Source organism: Myotis daubentonii, chromosome 15 (genome assembly GCF_963259705.1).
Source record: "Myotis daubentonii chromosome 15, mMyoDau2.1, whole genome shotgun sequence".
Taxonomy (NCBI): Eukaryota; Metazoa; Chordata; class Mammalia; order Chiroptera; family Vespertilionidae; genus Myotis; species Myotis daubentonii.
The window spans coordinates 5,533,986-5,552,677 of NC_081854.1; the positions used below are offsets into that span (position 1 = coordinate 5,533,986).

Below are 18,692 nucleotides of genomic sequence, written 5' to 3' on the forward strand. Positions count from 1 at the left end.
GCCCATATTTTCCCAGGAAACACTGTTGACTAGTCCTCATGTGAAAATGGATGCATTGAGACACAAAGGTCACTCCCAAGAGGGGGTAGTTGTGAGAACCTGAAGTATATCTGGGAGCTGCATTATTTTTTTTTTCCTTTTTTCAAGGACTGGTAAGACATTTGAAGGGATTTTTTTAAAAATATATTTTATTGATTTCCTACAGAGAGGAAGGGAGAGAGATAGAGAGTGAGAAACATCGATGAGAGAGAAACATCGATCAGCTGCCTCCTGCACATCTCCTACTGGGGATGTGCCCGCAACCCAGGTACAGGCCCTTGACAGGCATCGAACCTGGGACCTTTCAGTCCGCAGGCCGACGCTCTATCCGCTGTGCCAAACGGGTCTCGGCTGAAGGGATTCTTTTCCCCAGGTGTTGCAGAGGGCCATGCGCTTTAATGCCTTCAATTCCATGGGTGATGGGCACTGGTTCCAAGACCATCACCTTGAGGGGACCCCTTCACTGCAGAAACACTGACCTAATTCCTGTTGGACCAGACTGCAGCCCATTAGATGGAATGGTCTTCATCTAAACTTACACCCAGACATTTTTTTGGGAAAAGACTATAGGAGCCGTGTGTACACAGATCTGAGGGACTCCAGGCTTGTTTACCTTCTGTACAGCCATCATTTTCACTGATTATGATCAAGAAGTTTTGTGGCTTAAAATAGCTTCTCAGATGTTCCCATCAGAGCGGTGCTCTGGCAGCAAAACTAAGAGGAAAACAAAGGGTGTCTTTAGGCCAGAGATGTGGCTTTTCTGACCCAGTCAGTATTCCAGTGAGTTATTGGGTGTAAGTTCTTCATTGTTTTTCATTGTTTGTTACATTTTCTGTCACTGAGATGAGACTCTTTCCCAGAGGGCATAAGAGTATGGGTTGATGCTGAAACCGGTTTGGCTTGGTGGATAGAGCGTCGGCCTGCGGACTGAAGGGTCCCGGGTTCGATCCCAGTCAGGGGCATGTACCTGGGTTGTGGGCACTTCCCCAGTGGGGGATGTGCAGGAGGCAGCTGATCGATGTTTCTCTCTCATCGATGTTTCTGACTCTCTATCTCTCTCTCTTCCTCTCTGTAAAAAATCAATAAAATATATATTTAAAAAAAAAAAAAAAAAGAGCATGGGTTGAACATAGAGTTGAAAAACCTGTTGTTCCAAACTGAGTAACATTTGTTTCATCTTGAAACATTTTTGAAAATCTATAATGAGTAAATTGCATGTATTAAGTATAGTGATTCATAAATCTTGACAGGTGCATGAAACTGAATCCATCATTATACTCATAATACTGAGCATATCTGTGACTGTGTAGTTGCTTCATGGCCTTATTTAATCTGTCCTTGTTCTTCCTTGCTTTTCTGGTAACCATGGTTTTACATTTCATTTTAATGGAGAACTTTGCTTTTTCTAAGTATTTTTCTGCTTTAATTTATATTTCATAAATTCTTGGACATTTATTAAAGATATATTAGTAACTCATTTTTTTTGATAGTTATTCTTTTTGTTGTTGTTAATCCTCACCTGAGGATATTTTTACATTGATTCTTTTGGACAGTGGAAGAGAGAGGAAAAGACAGAGAGAAACATTGATGTGAAGGAAACACATCGATTGGTTGCCTCCTGTATCACCCCTGACCAGTGCCCTGGCTGGAAGGAGTCTTCAACCAAGGTATGTGCCTTTGACTGGAATGGAACCTGGGACCCTTTGGTCTCTAGGCCTACGCTCCATCCAGAGCCAAATAGGCCAGAGCTCTAGTAGATATTCTTATCTTTGAATATATCACCATCATGTCCATCTTAATAAATATTTGGTTATTTTTTAAATATATATATTTTTTAATTGATTTTTTTACAGAGAGGGAGGGAGAGGGATAGAGAGTTAGAAACATCAATGAGAGAGAAATATCGATCAGCTGCCTCCTGCACACCCCCTACCGGGGATGTGCCCACAACCAAGGTACATGCCCTTGACCGGAATCGAACCTGGGACCTTTCAGTCTGCAGGCTGATACTCTATCCACTGAGCAAAACCGGTTAGGGCAATATTTGGTTGTTTTTAATAAAGGTGGTACAAACATTTCTGTATAATTCTTTATATGGATATAAATGTCATTTACCTTCCTCAGAGGGACATCTCCCACAGGATCCTGGACTGTGAGAGGGCACAGGACGGACTGAGGGATCCCACCTGAGTGTATGAATTTCATGCACAAGGCCTCTATTTTAAACAGATGAACCAGAATATCACGGTTCCATTCACAGTCAAGGAGGATTCCTGAGCCCCGCGTAGATCTGCAGTGTGGGATATCCAGGAGATAGCTGATCAATGATTCTGTCTCAGCATTGATTTTTTTCTCTATCTATCTACTTTGAACTCCAGCATCTCCCTGAAGAGACCTTCCCAGGCCAGGCAATGCTCACAAGGACATTTGTCTTTGGGTGCATTTTAGTGAGAAATGGGACCTATAAGAAGCTACTGACTCTCCTTCAGGGCGGCAGGTGCTGTGGGCACTCAGGTGTCACTGTGCTGGGCCCCACCGGGGAATGTCCAGCAGACTTCCTAGAGCTCCCTGAGTCTCAGTTGTCTGAATGTGACATTCAGATGATTGATGGTGTAGAGGTCAAGTGGAATGAAGTTAATTAGAAGAGGACATTCTGCCAGGAAAAGGAAGCCCTCCGCTTCTCTGTATCCTGTCATCCGGCTCATCTCAGCGTCACCGTTGACAAATAACATCAACAGATGGCGCTTGCTTTGGCCTTCCAAGATCAATAAAAGTACCTAGCTGAGTACTTGTTGCCAGGATTGCACGGTTAGATTTTTGAGCATTTTCTTTTTTAATGCTCACAAGAACCTGGGTAAGTGGAAACTCCTATCAAATTGCTGAAAAAATTCAGTACCTGAGAAATGAAGTCAGCTCCCCAAGTTTACACCACAGACAAGTGTCAGATTCAAGGGGCTGGATTTCAACCATTATTATCTCCGGCGTCAGACACAGTCTCTACCACTGATGTGCAGCCTTCAGTGGAGCAGGTACAGTCTGAGGACCAGGGTGGCTCAGCTGCAGCGTCTGTTTCCATGGTTGCATTTATTCGTTTCCTCCTGTTCCCTTTACATCTCAGAGCACTTCCCTTGACTTTCTGTGTTGAGGGCAACGCCATCATCTGTCATTCTGAGAGTTCAGAAGAGCAGCTGCTTCAGGTGCAAGCAGATGCTCAGGCCCTTCCCGCCTCTGACGGCTCTGCTGCAGCAGTTCCCGGGGGTGACCTGAGCCAGGACCTGGTTGCACGCGGGGGGAATGTTTCAACCACGGCCTGTGTTCATTTCTACGTTAACATGGTCCCTCTTCGTTTCCTTTGCTGCTTCTGGAAAGCAATGCTGTCCAGGCCGGCGCCCAGGCTGAAGTGCCCAGAGGAGGTGTGTTCAGGCAGGTCCCCCCGCAGCCCCTGGGTCTCCTGCCTGGCACGGCCTACTCAGGCCACCTGCTCTAAGAGGAAGGGTCCTCCTGCCTATAGACTCCTATCCAATGCCAAGCACAAGGCTCCTCAGTGGCCCCGCACAGACCCATCCTGTGCTGAGAGGAAGGAGCAGCTCCGGGAGGGACCCTTGCTCTGAGCACAGGCCCCTCCTGACCCTGAGCTCTGAGAACTGGAAGTGTTTAACTTGGAACGAGGAGCATTGAAAGCTTCGTTTATTTATAGCTTGTTGTCTAAAAACAGTGTTGATAAGAAATCTTTGGTTATTCATACAAATGCTTAGTTGATGGGAGACAAGTCATAATCTAATTGTTTTTGTCGAGGTCAAGAGTGAATGTTGCTGATGAAATCAACGTGAAAAGGAGAAAGAAAAATAAGAGGAAATGCTCAAAGCTCAGGTGACTTTGTTTTTATTGTGTGTGAGCATGTTTTTTCATGTTTACCTGAGGATCTTTCTTTTTACATCCCTCCCCCATCCTCTCCCCCCCCCCCCCACACACACACATTCCCTCTGAGATTCTGCAGTAATTTCTATGCTTACATGTCTCTGAATTCACTCCATTCATCAGTGTTTTGTTCATTAGACTCTATATATGAGTGAGATCAAGTGATGCTTGTCTTTCTCTGACTGACTTATTTCACTTAGCATGATGCTCTCCAGGTCCCGGTCCCCCCCCCCCTTCCCCCCCCAGTGCTGTGTGAAAGGGTAAGAGAGTATTCGTTTTTCCTGCTGCATGGTATTCCCTGGTATCAATGTACCACAGTTTTTCATCCACTCATCTACTGATGGGTACTTGGGCTCTTTCCAATGTTATGGGTTCAATCAGCGAGAGAGACCACCAACTCAGAATTTAAATTTAAGAGCCTTTATTAAGTTGGCCCGCGACTACAGCACGTACCTCCACACAGGGAGCCGCGCAACAGCAGTACCGACCGAGGGTGCAGCAAAGCTTTTATTTGCAAAAACTACAAAGCGTTAACTGGCAGGGTAAAAAGTTCGGGAGGAAAACGGGGTCACACCTGGCTGGGTTCTATCATATCACTGTTTCTTTAAAGCAATCAGTAATTTTTCTATGCCACAGTCCCTGCCCCCAACACATTCAGTAATCTTTCCATGCCAGGGTCCTTGCCCCCAGCACATTCAGTAATCTTTCCATGCCAGGGTCCCTGCCCCCAGCACATTCAGTAATCTTTCCATGCCACGGTCCCTCCCCCTAGCACATTCCCTATTGGTCTTATGCCTGAATCAAATCTTTGATTCAGCGCCCTCCTCTACGATCCTGGAGTATTGAGTGTGTAAAACCATCAACTTTACAGCTTGTATTTGATTTTGTATGAAATTGAGGTGGCATTTGGCGATGCAGGGGCCAAATAGTAGCCCTAGGAGGAGCAGAATGACTAGTCCTGCCAAGGAGGAGGAGCGCAGGGTAGTTAGCCAGGGGGACCAGGAAAGTAAATTCTCCTACCAATTGCCCTTGGCCTTTCTAGCCTCTTCTCGGTCAGCCAGCCGTTTTCGCAGCTGGCTAAGGCTTTCCCTGATCACCCCCGAGTGGTTGGTGTAGAAACAGCAGGTCTCCCCTAGGGCCAGACAGAGGCCTCCCTGCTTTAGGAAAAGCAGATCTAGACCTCGTCTGTTTTGTAACACTACCTCTGCAAGTGAACTGAGGGAGTCCTCCAGTTGGCCAAGGGATTTTTCCAGAGTTCTTAAGTCTTGATCTGTCTGCCTACTGAACTCTATAATTTTCGTGGCTGGTTACTAGGGCGGCTGTTCCAACGGCCATGGATCATGCTAGTCCTAGTCCCATAAGGAGGGGGACTAGGATGGGGGCCCTTTTATCCCTCCTGGGTTCTAAGTTTAAATGTTCTCGACCCCCTTCTCTTGAATAGTAGCACACCTGAGGGAGTATATTCGTCAGGATGCATAGTCCAGGGTCCGTCGGGTTCTGGAGGACTGGAGGGAAGATGCAAGGGATTACACCAGTTGTACATGCCCACCAAGTTCCTTCCGGAGCTACTAACTATGTGGGCCCAGCAGAGGTTTGGCTGGGGCTGTGTGTTGTGGCAGGCTCGGCCTCCCTGGCTTGTCTAGGGGGCACAAGGGGCCAATCAGGTTGAGCCGCCGGGGAAGAGTCCGGCATTGGATGGTGAAGATTTGGCCAGGGTCTTGGCCGCTGACATAGAGTCTTAGTCCCTACGTCTTTCCCCCTTCCCATTGGTCAGTCCACCAGGCGAGAGGCCTGAGGAGGACGGGTTACAATTTCTGGCAGTTCTTCTTTGGGTCCCCAGGTCGAACCTCTGGTCCGAAGGAGGAACTTGTCGGTGGGGTTTTTTTTCCATAGGGCTAGCGTCTCACAACCCCAAGAGGCACAGTAGAAGTTGCTTTCTCCTCCATAGTTACTACCCCCTCTCGGGGGCAAGCATAATGTGGAGTGTGCCATAACCCTTGCTCTAGCCCGAGCATTCTGCACCCGTAACCCCTGGTTCCAGCGGCCTGGGTATGGCCACCTGAGCCATACCCGACCGACGCAGTTTTGCTACGGGAATTTCCCCAGTTTTTTCCAAACAGTTTACAGAGATCTGTCCAGATGACGGGCGCCCCTACCGCGACAACGGAGCCTATAACAGTCCCAACAATAGTGCGTGTGACCTCCCAAGAGTAATTTTTGGCCAGATGGGGATTTCCCTGTCACGGCTGCAGACAGACGAGGAGAGTCAGGAGGAACACCGAGTGAGTCTGACCTTTAACGGGTCTCCGGTCTTCTGAACCCGCCATCCCTCGACGCTGTCATTCGCCTTAGCTTAACAGTGCCTCTTAACTGCGATTTTGATGGTGGTTGGAGTGCTGAGCACCACCTGGTGGGGTCCATCCTATCTAGGTTCCAGGCTGCCAGGGTCGTGGCACTTCACCCAGAGGAGATCACCTGGAGAGAAGGCAGGCTGCGTTGGACTGGGTCTCGGCACGTCCTCCTCTCGTAAGGTGCCCTCACCACCTGTTGTGCCGACGTGGCGCTGCTCTGCAAAGCCTGTAAGGACTTAAGCAAATTTCAGGTAGACAGCCGGGCAAGATCTTCCTCTCTTAGGCGGGGAAGGAGAGGTGACGGCCTGCAAAACATAATTTCAAAAGGGGTGAGTCCTTTTATATACGGGGTGCACCTAGCTCTGAGGTGAGCAAAAGGAAGGAGACTTACCCAATTTTTGCCATTCTCTAGTTTTAACTTGGTTAAGGTTTCCTTTAAGGTCAGATTCATTCTCTCTACCTGTCCAGAACTCTGTGGTCTATAAACACAATGCAATTTCCAGGTAACCCTCAGGGCCTTAGCTATGGATTGTGTAATTTTGGCGATAAACACTGGGCCCCATGTATAGTGGGCCCCATGTATAGTGGTAGGCCAAACCGGGGGACAATTTCAGTGAGGAGTTTCCTAACTACTATCTGTGCTGTCTCTGCTTTGGTTGGGTATGCCTCAGGCCAGCCAGAGAAGGTGTCAATGAAAACCAGCAAGTATTTATACCCTCCTTGTCCTCCTGGTATCTCGGTGAAGTCCACTTCCCAGTGTTCTCCGGGGTTCTGACCTCGGAATCGCTGCCCCGGCACGGCCACAAGAGGGGGCCCTTGGTTCACCTGGGCACACACTTGGCACCTTCTGGCCAAGTCTTGGGATATTTTCTGGAGCCCTGGGATGTAAAATTCTCTTCCCAGTAGTTCTGATAGCTTCGTTCCCCCCAGGTGGGTGCTTTGGTGGGTCTGGGAAGCAATGGTCCGCCCCAGGGCTTCTGGCTGCTTCTGTAGGGCGGGAGTGGGGTCCTTGTGGCGGGATTTTGCCTTCTCAGGTTTTTGTATCAGAATGTGAGGAGTTCCTGGTGTCACAGTCCCATGGAGGAGGCCGGAGAGTGGTGCTCCCCTTCACACAGCCCATGGTGGGAGCCTCCAGTGGTGCTCACAGCTCACACTTGGGATTGAAGCTCAGGCACCACCGGACCCACGCCAGGGCCGGGACAGGGACCTCCATTCCTGCAGCGGCTTCTACTCCTGCCCGGCTCAGCGCACAGAGGGCAATGGCGGCGCCCCTGCTGAGGAGACTGGCTGAGGTGAGTTCGAGTCCCCCAGGCCCTCAGCGCCTCCTCACACACACACCACAGCCTGGGGAGGGCGCCTGTCCCGTCCTGCAGCTCAGTCCCACGTGGAGGATCGTGAGGAAGATGGAACAGAGAGAGGAGTGTTATGTTTTCTGAGGACACAGCAAGTGCAGGGCACAGAGGACAGGGGTGACTTGCATCTGAAGGTCCCTGAGGGTGTGGGCTGTGAGTATTGACGGAAAGAGCAGAGGCTGCAGGGAGGAAGGCACAGACTCATTCGGGGCTTTCCCGGCTGTGGGTCCATCAGAGGCCTGGGGTGGTCCTGAATCCGGCTGGACTACAAGCTCTCTACACGCCATATGCGAAGCTCATGGGTGAGTCCAGCGAGATCCAGTGGCATTTGAGCAGGAAGGGGGCAGAGCTGAGGGAATGAACCTTGGATCTGAACATGGGAAGGGGATAAACTTTATCCAGTGGTGGCAAATCTGGAGGAAGTGTGAGCTGATGGTGCGCGAGAACCGCTTTGGGGACTTAAAGATGAAGCATGATTCCATGCTTGGCTTTGTGTTAGAGGCAGGATCTAGCTAGGAGAATGCAGCGGTGTTGCTTGGCTGCAAGGCTGGGGTCCTGCAGGCATCGCCCAGACCTTAAATGGCATTGCCCTCTACCCTCCCCTCCCCCAATCCTTCCCACTGAATCAGACTGCTCTGCTGAGAGCCATCATTATGAGTAATGGGACTGTGATGAGAGAGCAGCCTGCACTGGCATTAGAGCCTGGTGTCCACAGTAACCACGTGCCCTGGAGGAAGTTGAGGGTGGGGAAGGTAGGTAAGGAGTAGAATTACTGGTTCTCAGAAAGTCAACTCTGGGTTTAATTGTCTCAATTCTGACAGGTTGAGGTCACCTTTGAGGACATTGCCCTGTACTTCTCCAGGGAGGAATGGAGCCTCCTTGATGAGGGTCAGAGACAGCTGTACCTGAATGTGATGCTGGAGAACTTTGAACTTATATCCTAGCTGGGTAAGACCCTCACTCTCACCAGTGACCTGGGCTTGGCTTTTCTATTTCCCAGACCCCATCCCCCAGGGTGTGCTCTGTCCTCCCAGGTAGACTGTGGTACTGCTTGATTTTTCCACTTTTCTGGGTAGTTGCTGTCCTGGGGAGGGTTGGTCGTTTCCACTGCTCCCTTCTATTCCTGAAGTCCCAATACTCCCCGCTGCACTAAATTCACAGGGAAGGACTTGTGGTTGGTACTAGTGCTTAGTAATAAAGTATTTTTAATGAAGTTATATCGAGTTTGGGTTTCAGACACGTCATTGCATTATTAGCCTCCAGTATAGTATTATCATAACTTTATTATTCCTGGGAACTCCAACTATTTGTGTGATTTTCTGTCCATATCTCATTATTCACTTTATTGTGCTGATCAACCTGGTGACTCTGTTTGGGTAAAGAAATTTGCCACCCAAGGACTGACTCCTACCTGGAAAGGACCACTCCCACGGCAGTCAAGGTCGATGGGATCCTGATGTGGCTTCATCACACCCAGCTTAAGACAACCCAGGAAAAATAGAGAGTCCAGGACTCTTCGGACCCTCAAGAGATTACTCCTGACCCTCATTCCAGGCCCTTATCTTATAAACAGGCCCACTGACTTTATTCAGCAAAGAATTAATTCTATCAAGCTTATAGTCCTAAGGGGTCAATATAACTTCCTCCCCAACAATGACTCAAAAGAGTCAATGATTTGACTCATGTACATAAAACCAGTGGGGAATGTGTTGGGCTGCATATCTGGCGCTTCAGCCAGGCGGGGCACGCTGTCCTAGAACACATAGATAGGAAGGTACTGACATCAGGCCAGGTCTTGAGATATGGTCTCATAGCCCCTTCCCATCATGCAGGCCTTCTTTCTCAGAAGGCCCGAAGTCTCATTCCAAATTTGGGAGACAAAGGACTGGAAAAGGTATAAATAAAGAGAGTTTCCTCCATATTGGGGGCCCAGAATTTGGAAGACACATTTTTCTCTGGGCCTCCACAGAATTTAATAATAAAATGTAACTCCTGTAGTCGGCACTGTAGTTCAGCCTCTGCTTGGGCAGGGTGCTGTAACTGTAGTGGCTGGCCAGCTCAATAAATCCTCGCTTGCTGTTTAAGACCTAATTGGAGTCAGTGGTCTTATTCTCGAGAATGTTGGTCCACAGCATTATGTGCGCACAACCAAGGTACATGCCCCTTGACCGGAATCGAACCTGGGACCCTTGAGTCCGCAGGCTGACACACTATCCAGTGAGCTAAACTGGTTAGGGCCATACTAAATTTTTTAAAAAATATATTTTATTGATTTTTTACAGAAAGGAAAGGAGAGTGATAGAGAGCCAGAAACATCAATCAGCTGCCTCTTGCACGCCCTCCACTGGGGATGTGCCCGCAACCAAGGTACATGCCCTTGACTGAATCAAACCTGGGACCCTTGAGTCTGCAGGCCGACACTCTATCCACTGAGCCAAACCGGTCCTGGCCATCCTAAATTTTTTGAGGAAAGGACATACTGATTTTCATATGGCTGCACCAGTTTGCATTCACACCAGCAGTGTACTAGGGGTCCCTTTTTTCCACATCCTCCCCAGCACTTGTCATATATTTATTTGTAGATGGCAGCCACTGTGACAGTGGTGAGGTGACACCTAATTGTTGCTTTAATCTCCATCTCTCTGGTGATCTGTGACTTTAAGCATCTTTTCATATGTTTCTTTTTTTTTTTTTTTGTCAATAAAAGTGATGTTTTATTTAAAAAATAAAAGTAAAAATAAAACACTGAGAATATATTCCTAAAATGTATAGCCAAATTCTCTGTGTGAAAAAAAAAGTATTTTACAAGTAAAAGTTATCAAAAAAGATTAACATGTAACTGAGGAAATAATGTGAAGATTATCCAAAAACCAGGAGTGTGTAGTGGGATCCTACTTTAAAACAGAATGTAGAATATCAACTTATCATGAGAGTTATAGTGTGTTGGGGTCGAGCCCCAGCAGGTCCAGGGGTTCCCAAAGGTGTGGACAGAGTTGGTGAAGAAGGAAGGACACGGAGACAGCGTTCAGTTGATCAGCAGCCTAGCCAGGATCTCCAGCCAAGTTCTGGTCTGGATCTCCAGAGAGGTTCTGCTTTGGATCTCCAGGGAAGTTCTGTGGCCATGTTCCCTCGCTAGGTTCTCCAGCCAGGTTTTGTCCAGGTTCTCCAGCCAGGCTCAGTCACCAGGTTCTAGTCAGGCTCTCTTGCCAATTTCTGTAGTCAGGTTCAGTCCAGGATCTTTTGCCATGTTCTCTCCAGCAAAGTTCTTCTGTCTCTAGAGAACGTTCTGTGTAGGTTCTGTGCCTAGGCTCTGTCTCTCTTGGTCCTGTCTTCCAAGCCCTGTGTTCTAAGTTCTGTCTCATATGTTTCTTGACCATCTTATCCACACTGCAGCACAGGCAGACCTGACACTTTGGATGGTTTCAGAAGTTGATGCTCTTAAGTATGAGCGTCTGTTTTGTGACCTTAACTTTGTATAATGGATTCAATGGAGGCAGGTTAAGGCACTTAGAGACTTGAACAACCTCCTCCAGATACATATGGACCCAGGGAAAAACATGCCAAAAGTCTTGAATGAAGAAACAATGCTCGCCCTTCAGAAACAGCAAGTCCTGAACAAATATATGCAAAACCACAGCTAAAGAAAGCCCTGCAGGTGCAGGAGAAACAAACTTGCCCCGGAAATCACCTCCCCTGCAGGCGCTAGAGGGCCCTTAGTGTACTTGGTGTGTTCTTGGGCTATTTGCCCCTAAATCCAGTCCTAGAGTCAACTGAGAAACACTGGATCCCGGCCTTTGAGCTGAGAAACTACATTACCCAGAAGGCAACGCATGGAATGGCATCAGGCTGAGCCAATGGAGGGTCAGAGAAGGCATTTCCGTTTGGCTGCTTCGGTAGGGCGGGACCGTAATCTTTGTGGCCCGATTTCTCAGATTTTTGTCCCAGGCGGTGAGGTTTTCCGTGTCCGCACTCTCGTGGAGAAGGCCGGAGAGTGGTGTTCCCAGCGACACAACCAATGGTGGGAGCCGCCAGTGGTGCTCACAGCTCCCACGTGGGAATGACGCTCGGAGTCGCCACAGGAACCCACGCCAGGGCCGGGACAGGGACCGCCATTCCTGCAGCGGCTTCTACTCCCGCCCCGCTCAGCCCACAGAGTGCAATGGCGGCGCCCCCGCTGAGGAGACGAGCTGAGGTGAGTTTGTGTCCCTTGGGCCCTCAGCGCCTCCTCACACAGACACCACAGCCTGGGGAGGGCGCCTGTCCCGTCCTGCAGCTCATTCCCGCGGGGAGGACCGTGAGGAAGGCGGAGGGGAGAGAGGAGTGTGGTGGCTTCTGAGGACACAGCAAGTGCAGGGCAGAGAGGACGGGGGTGACTTGCATCTGCAGGTCCCTGAGGATGTGGCTGTGAGTATTGACGGAAAGAGCAGAGGCTGCAGGGAGGACGGCACAGACTCATTCGGGGTTTTCCCGGCTGTGGGATCCATCAGGGGGCTGGGGTGGGCCTGGATCTGGCTGGACTCCAAGCTCTCCACACGCCATATGCCAAGTTCATGGGTGAGTCCAGCGAGATCCAGTGGCATTGGAGCAGGAAGGGGGCAGAGCTGAGGGAGTGAACCTGGGGTCTGAGATGGGAAGGAGGTAGACATTACACAGTGGTGTGCACATCTGGAGGAAGTGTGAGCTGATGGTCCCGGGACCTGGTGTGGGGACTTAAAGGTGAAGCATAAACCCACCCTTGGCTTTGTCTTGGAGGCAGGATCTGGGAGACTGCAGTGGTGTTACTTGGCAGGAAGGCTGGGGCCCTGCAGGCATCGCCCAGACCTTATATAGCATTGCTCTCTCCCCTCCCCTCTCCCAATCCTTCCCACCAACCCAGCCGCTCTGCTGAGGGCAATCACAGTGAGTAAGGGGACTGTGATGGGAGAGCAGCCTGCACTGGTTTAGGGCCTGGTGTCCATAGTAACCTGGGGCCCTGGAGGAGGTTGAGGGCAGGAAGGTGTGTAAGGAGTAGAATTGCTAGTTCTTCCAAAGGCAGCTTTGGTTTTAATTGTCTCCATTCTGACAGGTTGGCGTGACCTTTGAGGACATTGCCCTGTACTTCTCCAGGGAGGAATGGAGCCTCCTTGATGAGGGTCAGAGACAGCTGTACCTGAATGTGATGCTGGAGAACTTTGAACTTCTGTCCTCCCTGGGTAAGACCCTCGCTGTCACCAGTGACCTGGACTTGGCTTTGCCATTTCCCAGGCCCTATCCCCCAGGGTGTGCTGTGTCCTCCCATGTAGACTGTGGTACTGATTGATTTTCCAGTTTCCTGGGTAGTTGCTCTCCTGGGGAGGGTTGGTGTGTTTCCACTGCTCCCTTCTATTCCTGAAGTCCCAATACTCCCCGATGCACTAAATTCACAGGAAAGGATTTGTGCTTGGTAGTGTGTTTGGAAGACTGAGTGATTCTACCTTGATCAGTGAAGAAAATATTTTCTATATTCTTGTTGGTCATTTGTACCTACCCACTTTTCTACAAAGTCCACATTTTTAGCAACCCTGCATTCAGCAAGTCTAGGGCCACCATGTTTCTAGTAAGCGCAGACACTTGTTACTAGTGGTTAACAATAAAGTATTTTTAATGAAGTTATATCGAGTTTGGTTTTCAGACAACTCATTGCATTGTTCTTAGCCTACAGTATAGTATTAACATAACTTTATTATTTCCTGGGAACTCCAACTATTTGTGTGAATTTTTGTCTATATCTCAACGTTTGCTTTGTTGTGCTGATCAGAAGTGAATCCACAATCTCCGAGCAATTCCTTCATAGGATTTCCAATTATTTTCTTTTTCTTTTTTTTAAAAATCTTTATTGTTCAGATTATTACATTTGTTCCTCTATTTCCCCCCAAAAACTCCCCTCCTCCCAGTTCCCACCCCACCCTCCGCCCTCACTCCCCACCCACTGTCCTCATCCATAGGTGCACAATTTTTGTCCAGTCTCTTCCCGCATCCCCCACACTCCTTTCCCCCCCAAGAATAGTCAGTCCATTCCCTTTCTATGTCCCTGATTCTATTATAATCACCAGTTCATTATGTTCAGATTATTCACTTGATTCTTAGATTCACTTGTTGATAGATGCGTATTTGTTGTTCATAATTTGTATCTTTACCTTTTTCTTCCTCTTTCTCTTCTTAAAGGATACCTTTCAGCATTTCATATAATACTGGTTTGGTGGTGATGAACTCCTTTAGCTTTTCCTTATCTGTGAAGCTCTTTATCTGACCTTCAGTTCTGAATGATAGCTTTGCTGGATAAAGTAATCTTGGTTGTAGGTTCTTGGCATTCATCACTTTGAATGTTTCTTGCCACTCCCTTTTGGCCTGCAAAGTTTCTGTTGAGAAATCAGCTGACAGTCGTATGGGTCTTCCCTTGTAGGTAACTGAGTTTCTTTCTCTTGCTGCTTTTAAAATTCTCTCTTTGTCTTTTGCTGTTGGCATTTTAATTATGATGTGCCTTCGTGTGGTTTTCTTTGGATTCCTTTTTTGGGGGTTCTCTGCACTTCCTGGACTTGTAAGTCTATTTCTTTCACCAGGTGGGGGAAGTTTTCTGTCATTATTTCTTCAAATGGGTTTTCAATATCTTGCTTTCTCTCATCTTCTGGCACTCCTATAATTCTGATGTTGGTACGCTTGAAGCTGTCCCAGAGGCTCCTTACACTATCCTCGTATTTTCGGATTCTTTTTTCATTTTGCTTTTCTGGTTGGGTGTTTTTTGCTTCTTCACATTTCAAATCTTTGACTTGATTCTTGCGACCCTCTGGTCTGCTGTTGGTAGTCTGTATAATATTCTTTATTTCAGTCAGTGTATGCTTAATTTCTAGTTGGTACTTTATCACAAAATCGAGGGTCTCATTAGATTTCTTGAGGATCTCACTACATTTATCGGTGGTCTCACCAGTCTTTTCAAGGGTCTTACTAAATTTATCGGCGGATTCTAGACAGTTCTTGAAAGACCTTAAAAGTGTGGTTTTGAACTCTATATCCAGCAGTTTGCTTTTCTCCATTTCTGTCATTTGTGTCCTGTTTCTTTGTCTCCACATTTTTTATGCTTTCTTGGTGCACCCCCTAGTGGTCTTTGTGCACAGTCTTGTTGTAGTTAAGCCTTGATTTTTGTAGGTAACACTAGAGGGTATTTGACCTCCAGGCCAACTGGCTGTGAGAATCAGCTGTGTCTGCAGTGGGAGAACTTCTGTCCCTTGGGAGGTGCTAATGTAACCTTTGCCTGAGGCTATCCAGCAAATGCCTCTGCGCAAGGCTTGGGCGGGGCGGGTCCCAGGGGATCAACAGGGCGGGCAGTGTGAGCAGTTATGGCTGCTCTCAGTCCTGTCCTCAGAGGCTCTGCTTCTCAGTGTCCCAGCAACTGCTGCAAGTACCTCAGAGAGAAAGCTGCCCTTGAGTTCCGACCAATGCCAGACAGTCCTGCTTCTCCCGTTTGAGTCTGGGTCCCAAGAGACTCGCCCAGAACTGGAGCTCAGAGCCTGAGACTCCCTCCCGATTGAAAAAGACAACTGCGCCCTCAGGTACAAGCCCACTGCGCACGCACCTCCACACCTTTGTATTTTACTTCTGCACCGCACCTCCTCTGAGTCTCGGTATGCTTTTCTCTTTCCTTCTAGTTGTAGAATATCCACTCAGCCAGCCTTCCTGTGGTTCTGGGTGATGTCCGTTCTGTCTTTTAGTTGTATTTTTGAAGTGGTTGTGCGAAGCAGCAATCTCCGGTGTTTATCTATGCCACCATCTTCTCTTTCTCAGGATTTGCAATTATTTTCTTCTGTTCTCTAGATTTCCTTTCATTTCGTTTTGTTTATTGCTGTTGTGCTGTGACAAAGCTTTTTTCTTTATTTGTTGCTATCTGGACTGTTTGTTTTTTCTTTTTTCTCTGGTTGGTGTCACATTCAGAAAATAATGTCAAGACAAATCTCTATTCATTGAAGAAACTATCTTTCCTTTCTTCTCTATCTTGCAATTTTGACAAAGATTACATGAATGTATGTGCCAGGCTTAATTTTTGTGTTTTCTGTTCTGTTGATGTATGTGTCTGTGTTTCTTCAGGAACACACTGTTTGCTTGCTCTCTCTTTGTAAGTAATTGAAGTCAAGAAGTGCAATGCCACCAGCTTGCTTCTCACTCACGATTGTTTTTGCTATTCACATTCTTTAGTCCTATGCATTTCAAGGATCTCTATTCATGTATTTGTAAAATACCTTAAGAATTATCCTCAGGGTTCCATTTAATCTGTATATTTCATTGTGTACTATGGATATTTTCACAATTTTTTTTAAAAAAATTCTTTATTGTTTAAAGTAATATATATTGTATTACATATGTGTCCATTTTCCCTCATTGACCGCAAATGAGTGATCATGTGATATTCATCTTTCTCCACCTGGCTTATTTTGCTTAGCATGATTGCGCTCCAGTTCCATCCATGCTGTTGCAAATAGAGTTCCTACTTTTTAACAGCAGCATAGTATTCCATTGTGTAGGTGTACCACAGTTTGTTGTGTATTGTTGTTGTTTTTTTGAATTTTTTTATTTTTTTTTATTGATTTTTTTTTTTTTACAGAGAGGAAGGGAGATAGAGACTTAGAAACATCGATGAGAGAGAAACGTCGATCAGCTGCCTCCTGCACACTCCCTACTGGGGATGTGCCCGCAACCAAGGTACATGCCCTTGACTGGAATCGAATCTGGGACCCTTCAGTCCGAAGGCCGACACTCTATCCACTGAGCCAAACCGGTTAGGGTAATTCCTTCTTTTTTTTTTAATATTTTTTATAACAATTTTATTTAATAACTTTACTCATGATGTATAATTTCATTACAAACACAAATGAAAAACAAATCCTGGGTTTGAAGAGGCTTAGAAAATAACTGCTTTTTGTAATAAAGCCCAGAACTAAGAACAAATGTTTCCTCCTGGCCTAAAGTCTCTGGAACCTATTCAGCCTCTGCTGCCTCTCCCTCTTTGCCACATTCAAACCGCACAAAGTCTACCACAGACACTCCCTGGGGCTGCACATACTGTCCCAATGTGATAGAGGGATCCAGCAAGTACGGCTGGGACAGCATCTTGGTTTCTGTCTCTCCCCCAGGCTCATCGTCCAGGGAGCCAACAGAGAGAGGGGCCATGCCTACCATATGCTGCCCAAGGCGGCGGCCAAGTTCTTCCAGGTTTGCTTTCCACTCAGATATCTCGCAGATGACCAGGGCCCCATACTTCCCCAGCACCAGGTTGTGGAGTGAGGGACTGTGCATTGTTCCATGGACATAAGAGCCAACATAGAACCCATTTGGCACCTTCACCCATGCAGCTCGTTTAAGAGTCATGTTTTCTCCCAATTTCCCAATTGCTAAGGCCAGCTGATCCTTGAGAGAGCCTTTCCTCTCAGGCCCAAAGGGAAGTTCAGAGAGCTCAGAGGAGTTCAAGAAGCCTTTACTGTAAGTGGAGAGTTGATTCTTTAGGCTCTGACAATGCAACGGGGTTCCCAGGGCTACTTGCTGGACCAACTGTTGAAATTTTAGATTTCTTGCAACGAAATCTGCCTCACAGTTTACCTCAACTAACACAGTCGAGTTTCCTTCCTGCAGCAGCCCGATCAGACCTTCTTTAGTCTTCCTCCCATGGAGCTTGGCAGCTTTGCCCCAGCCCTCCTCTGCCTGTGTGAGATCCCCGCCGCAAGTCTCCAGGGATTTCTTGCAGTTCACAAAGGAATAGCCCGTTTTCCGCCGCAACTTCATGAGCAGATCCTTTCTGGAGGCCGCGGACAGCCACTGCCCCGCGTGAAAGGTGTGCCATGGCTGCGGCGACTGAAGCGGAAGGGGCCCTGCCGGACAGCTCCCGGTCCGCGCAACCAGACAGCGGTGCAGTGACCGCAGCAGCAACATCTCTCCAGCCTCCACACGTTGCTGCGGGACCGGCGCACTCACCTTCTTTTTTATAGCGGCGTAGTATTCCATTGTTTAGATGTACCACAGTTTTCTAATGCACTCATCTGCTGATGGGCACTTAGGCTGTTTCCAGATCTTAGATATTGTAAATTGTGCTGCTATGAACATAAGGATGCAGATATCTTTTCTGATTGATGTTTCTGGATTCTTGGGATATATACCTAGAAGTGGGATTACTGGGTCATATGGGAGTTCCATTTTTAACTCTATGAGGAAACTTCATAGTGTCTTCCAAGTGGCTGCACCTGTCTGTATTCCCAGCAGCAGCGCACCAAGGTTCCTTTTTCTGCGCTTCCTTGCCAGCACTTGTGGTTTGTTGATTTGTTGGTGGTTGCCATTCTGACAGGTGTGAGATGGTACCACATTGTTGTTTTTATTTGCCTCTAGGATGATTAGTGACTTTGAGGATGTTTTCATATTTCTCTCATCCTTCTGCATGTCCTCTTCGTAAAGTGTCTATTCAGGTCCTTTGCCTATTTTTTTAATTAGAATGTTTATCTTCATTTTGTTAAGTTGTATGAGTTCTCTGTAAATTTTGGAGATTAAACCCTTACCTGAAATGTAATTGGCAAATAATGTTCTCCCATGCACTGGGCTTTCTTGTTTTGCGATGGTTTCTTTTACTGTGCAGAAGCTTTTAATTTTGTTGTAGTGCCATTTTTTTATTTTTTCCTTACTTCCCATTGCCCTCAGAACTGTATTGAGACAGATATTACTAGGACATATATCTGATATTTTTCTGCCTGTGGATCCTTCTATGATTTTTATGGATTCCCCTGTTACGTTTAAGTCCTTTATACATTTTGAGTTTATTTTTGTATATGATATAAGTTATTGGTCTAGTTTGATTTTATGCATGTATCTGTCCAATTTTCCCAACACCACTTATTGAAGAGACTGTCTTGACTCCTTTGTGTACTCTTGTCTCCTTTGTCAAATATTGAGCAAAATGTTTTGGGTCGATTTCTGGATTCTCTGTTCTGTTGCCTTTTTCTATGTGTCTGTTGTTGTGCCAGTACCAGGCATTTTTGTAATA

General features: G+C 47.2%; 4 protein-coding genes and 1 long non-coding RNA gene across 5 annotated transcripts in view; 2 read left to right on the forward strand and 3 right to left on the reverse strand.

Moving 5' to 3' along the window:
* Positions 1-18,692, reverse strand: part of LOC132216086 (zinc finger protein 883-like) — a 681,654-nt gene that overhangs the window by 354,842 nt on the left and 308,120 nt on the right. The gene's annotated exons all lie outside the window — the stretch shown is intronic.
* Positions 1-18,692, forward strand: part of LOC132216080 (zinc finger protein 345-like) — a 325,901-nt gene that overhangs the window by 272,448 nt on the left and 34,761 nt on the right. The window lies entirely within an intron of this gene.
* On the reverse strand, positions 3,713-3,865 carry LOC132216173 (uncharacterized). Its single transcript, XR_009448721.1, has 2 exons — positions 3,785-3,865; positions 3,713-3,744 (listed from the first exon to the last, which is right to left on the reverse strand). It is a non-coding gene; the product is annotated as an uncharacterized LOC132216173 (long non-coding RNA).
* On the forward strand, positions 11,541-12,959 carry LOC132217163 (zinc finger protein 773-like). The gene is made up of 2 exons (XM_059667266.1): positions 11,541-11,852; positions 12,726-12,959. Exons 1-2 carry the CDS (start codon positions 11,676-11,678, stop codon positions 12,957-12,959), a joined length of 411 nt encoding a protein of 136 aa, XP_059523249.1. The 5' UTR covers positions 11,541-11,675.
* Positions 16,460-17,622, reverse strand: LOC132216136 (elongation factor Ts, mitochondrial-like). The gene has a single exon (XM_059665251.1). It carries the CDS (start codon positions 17,591-17,593, stop codon positions 16,646-16,648), a length of 948 nt encoding a protein of 315 aa, XP_059521234.1. The 5' UTR covers positions 17,594-17,622; the 3' UTR covers positions 16,460-16,645.

What these genes read in the sequence shown, in the direction of transcription:
- LOC132216136 (XM_059665251.1), bottom strand. Translation starts at nt 17,593, where the DNA reads ATGTTGCTGCTGCGGTCACTGCACCGCTGTCTGGTTGCGCGGACCGGG.
- LOC132217163 (XM_059667266.1), top strand. Translation starts at nt 11,676, where the DNA reads ATGGTGGGAGCCGCCAGTGGTGCTCACAGCTCCCACGTGGGAATGACG. An exon ending in CGCTGAGGAGACGAGCTGAG is followed by an intron (nt 11,853 to 12,725) that starts GTGAGTTTGTGT and finishes CCATTCTGACAG; the next exon opens with GTTGGCGTGACCTTTGAGGA.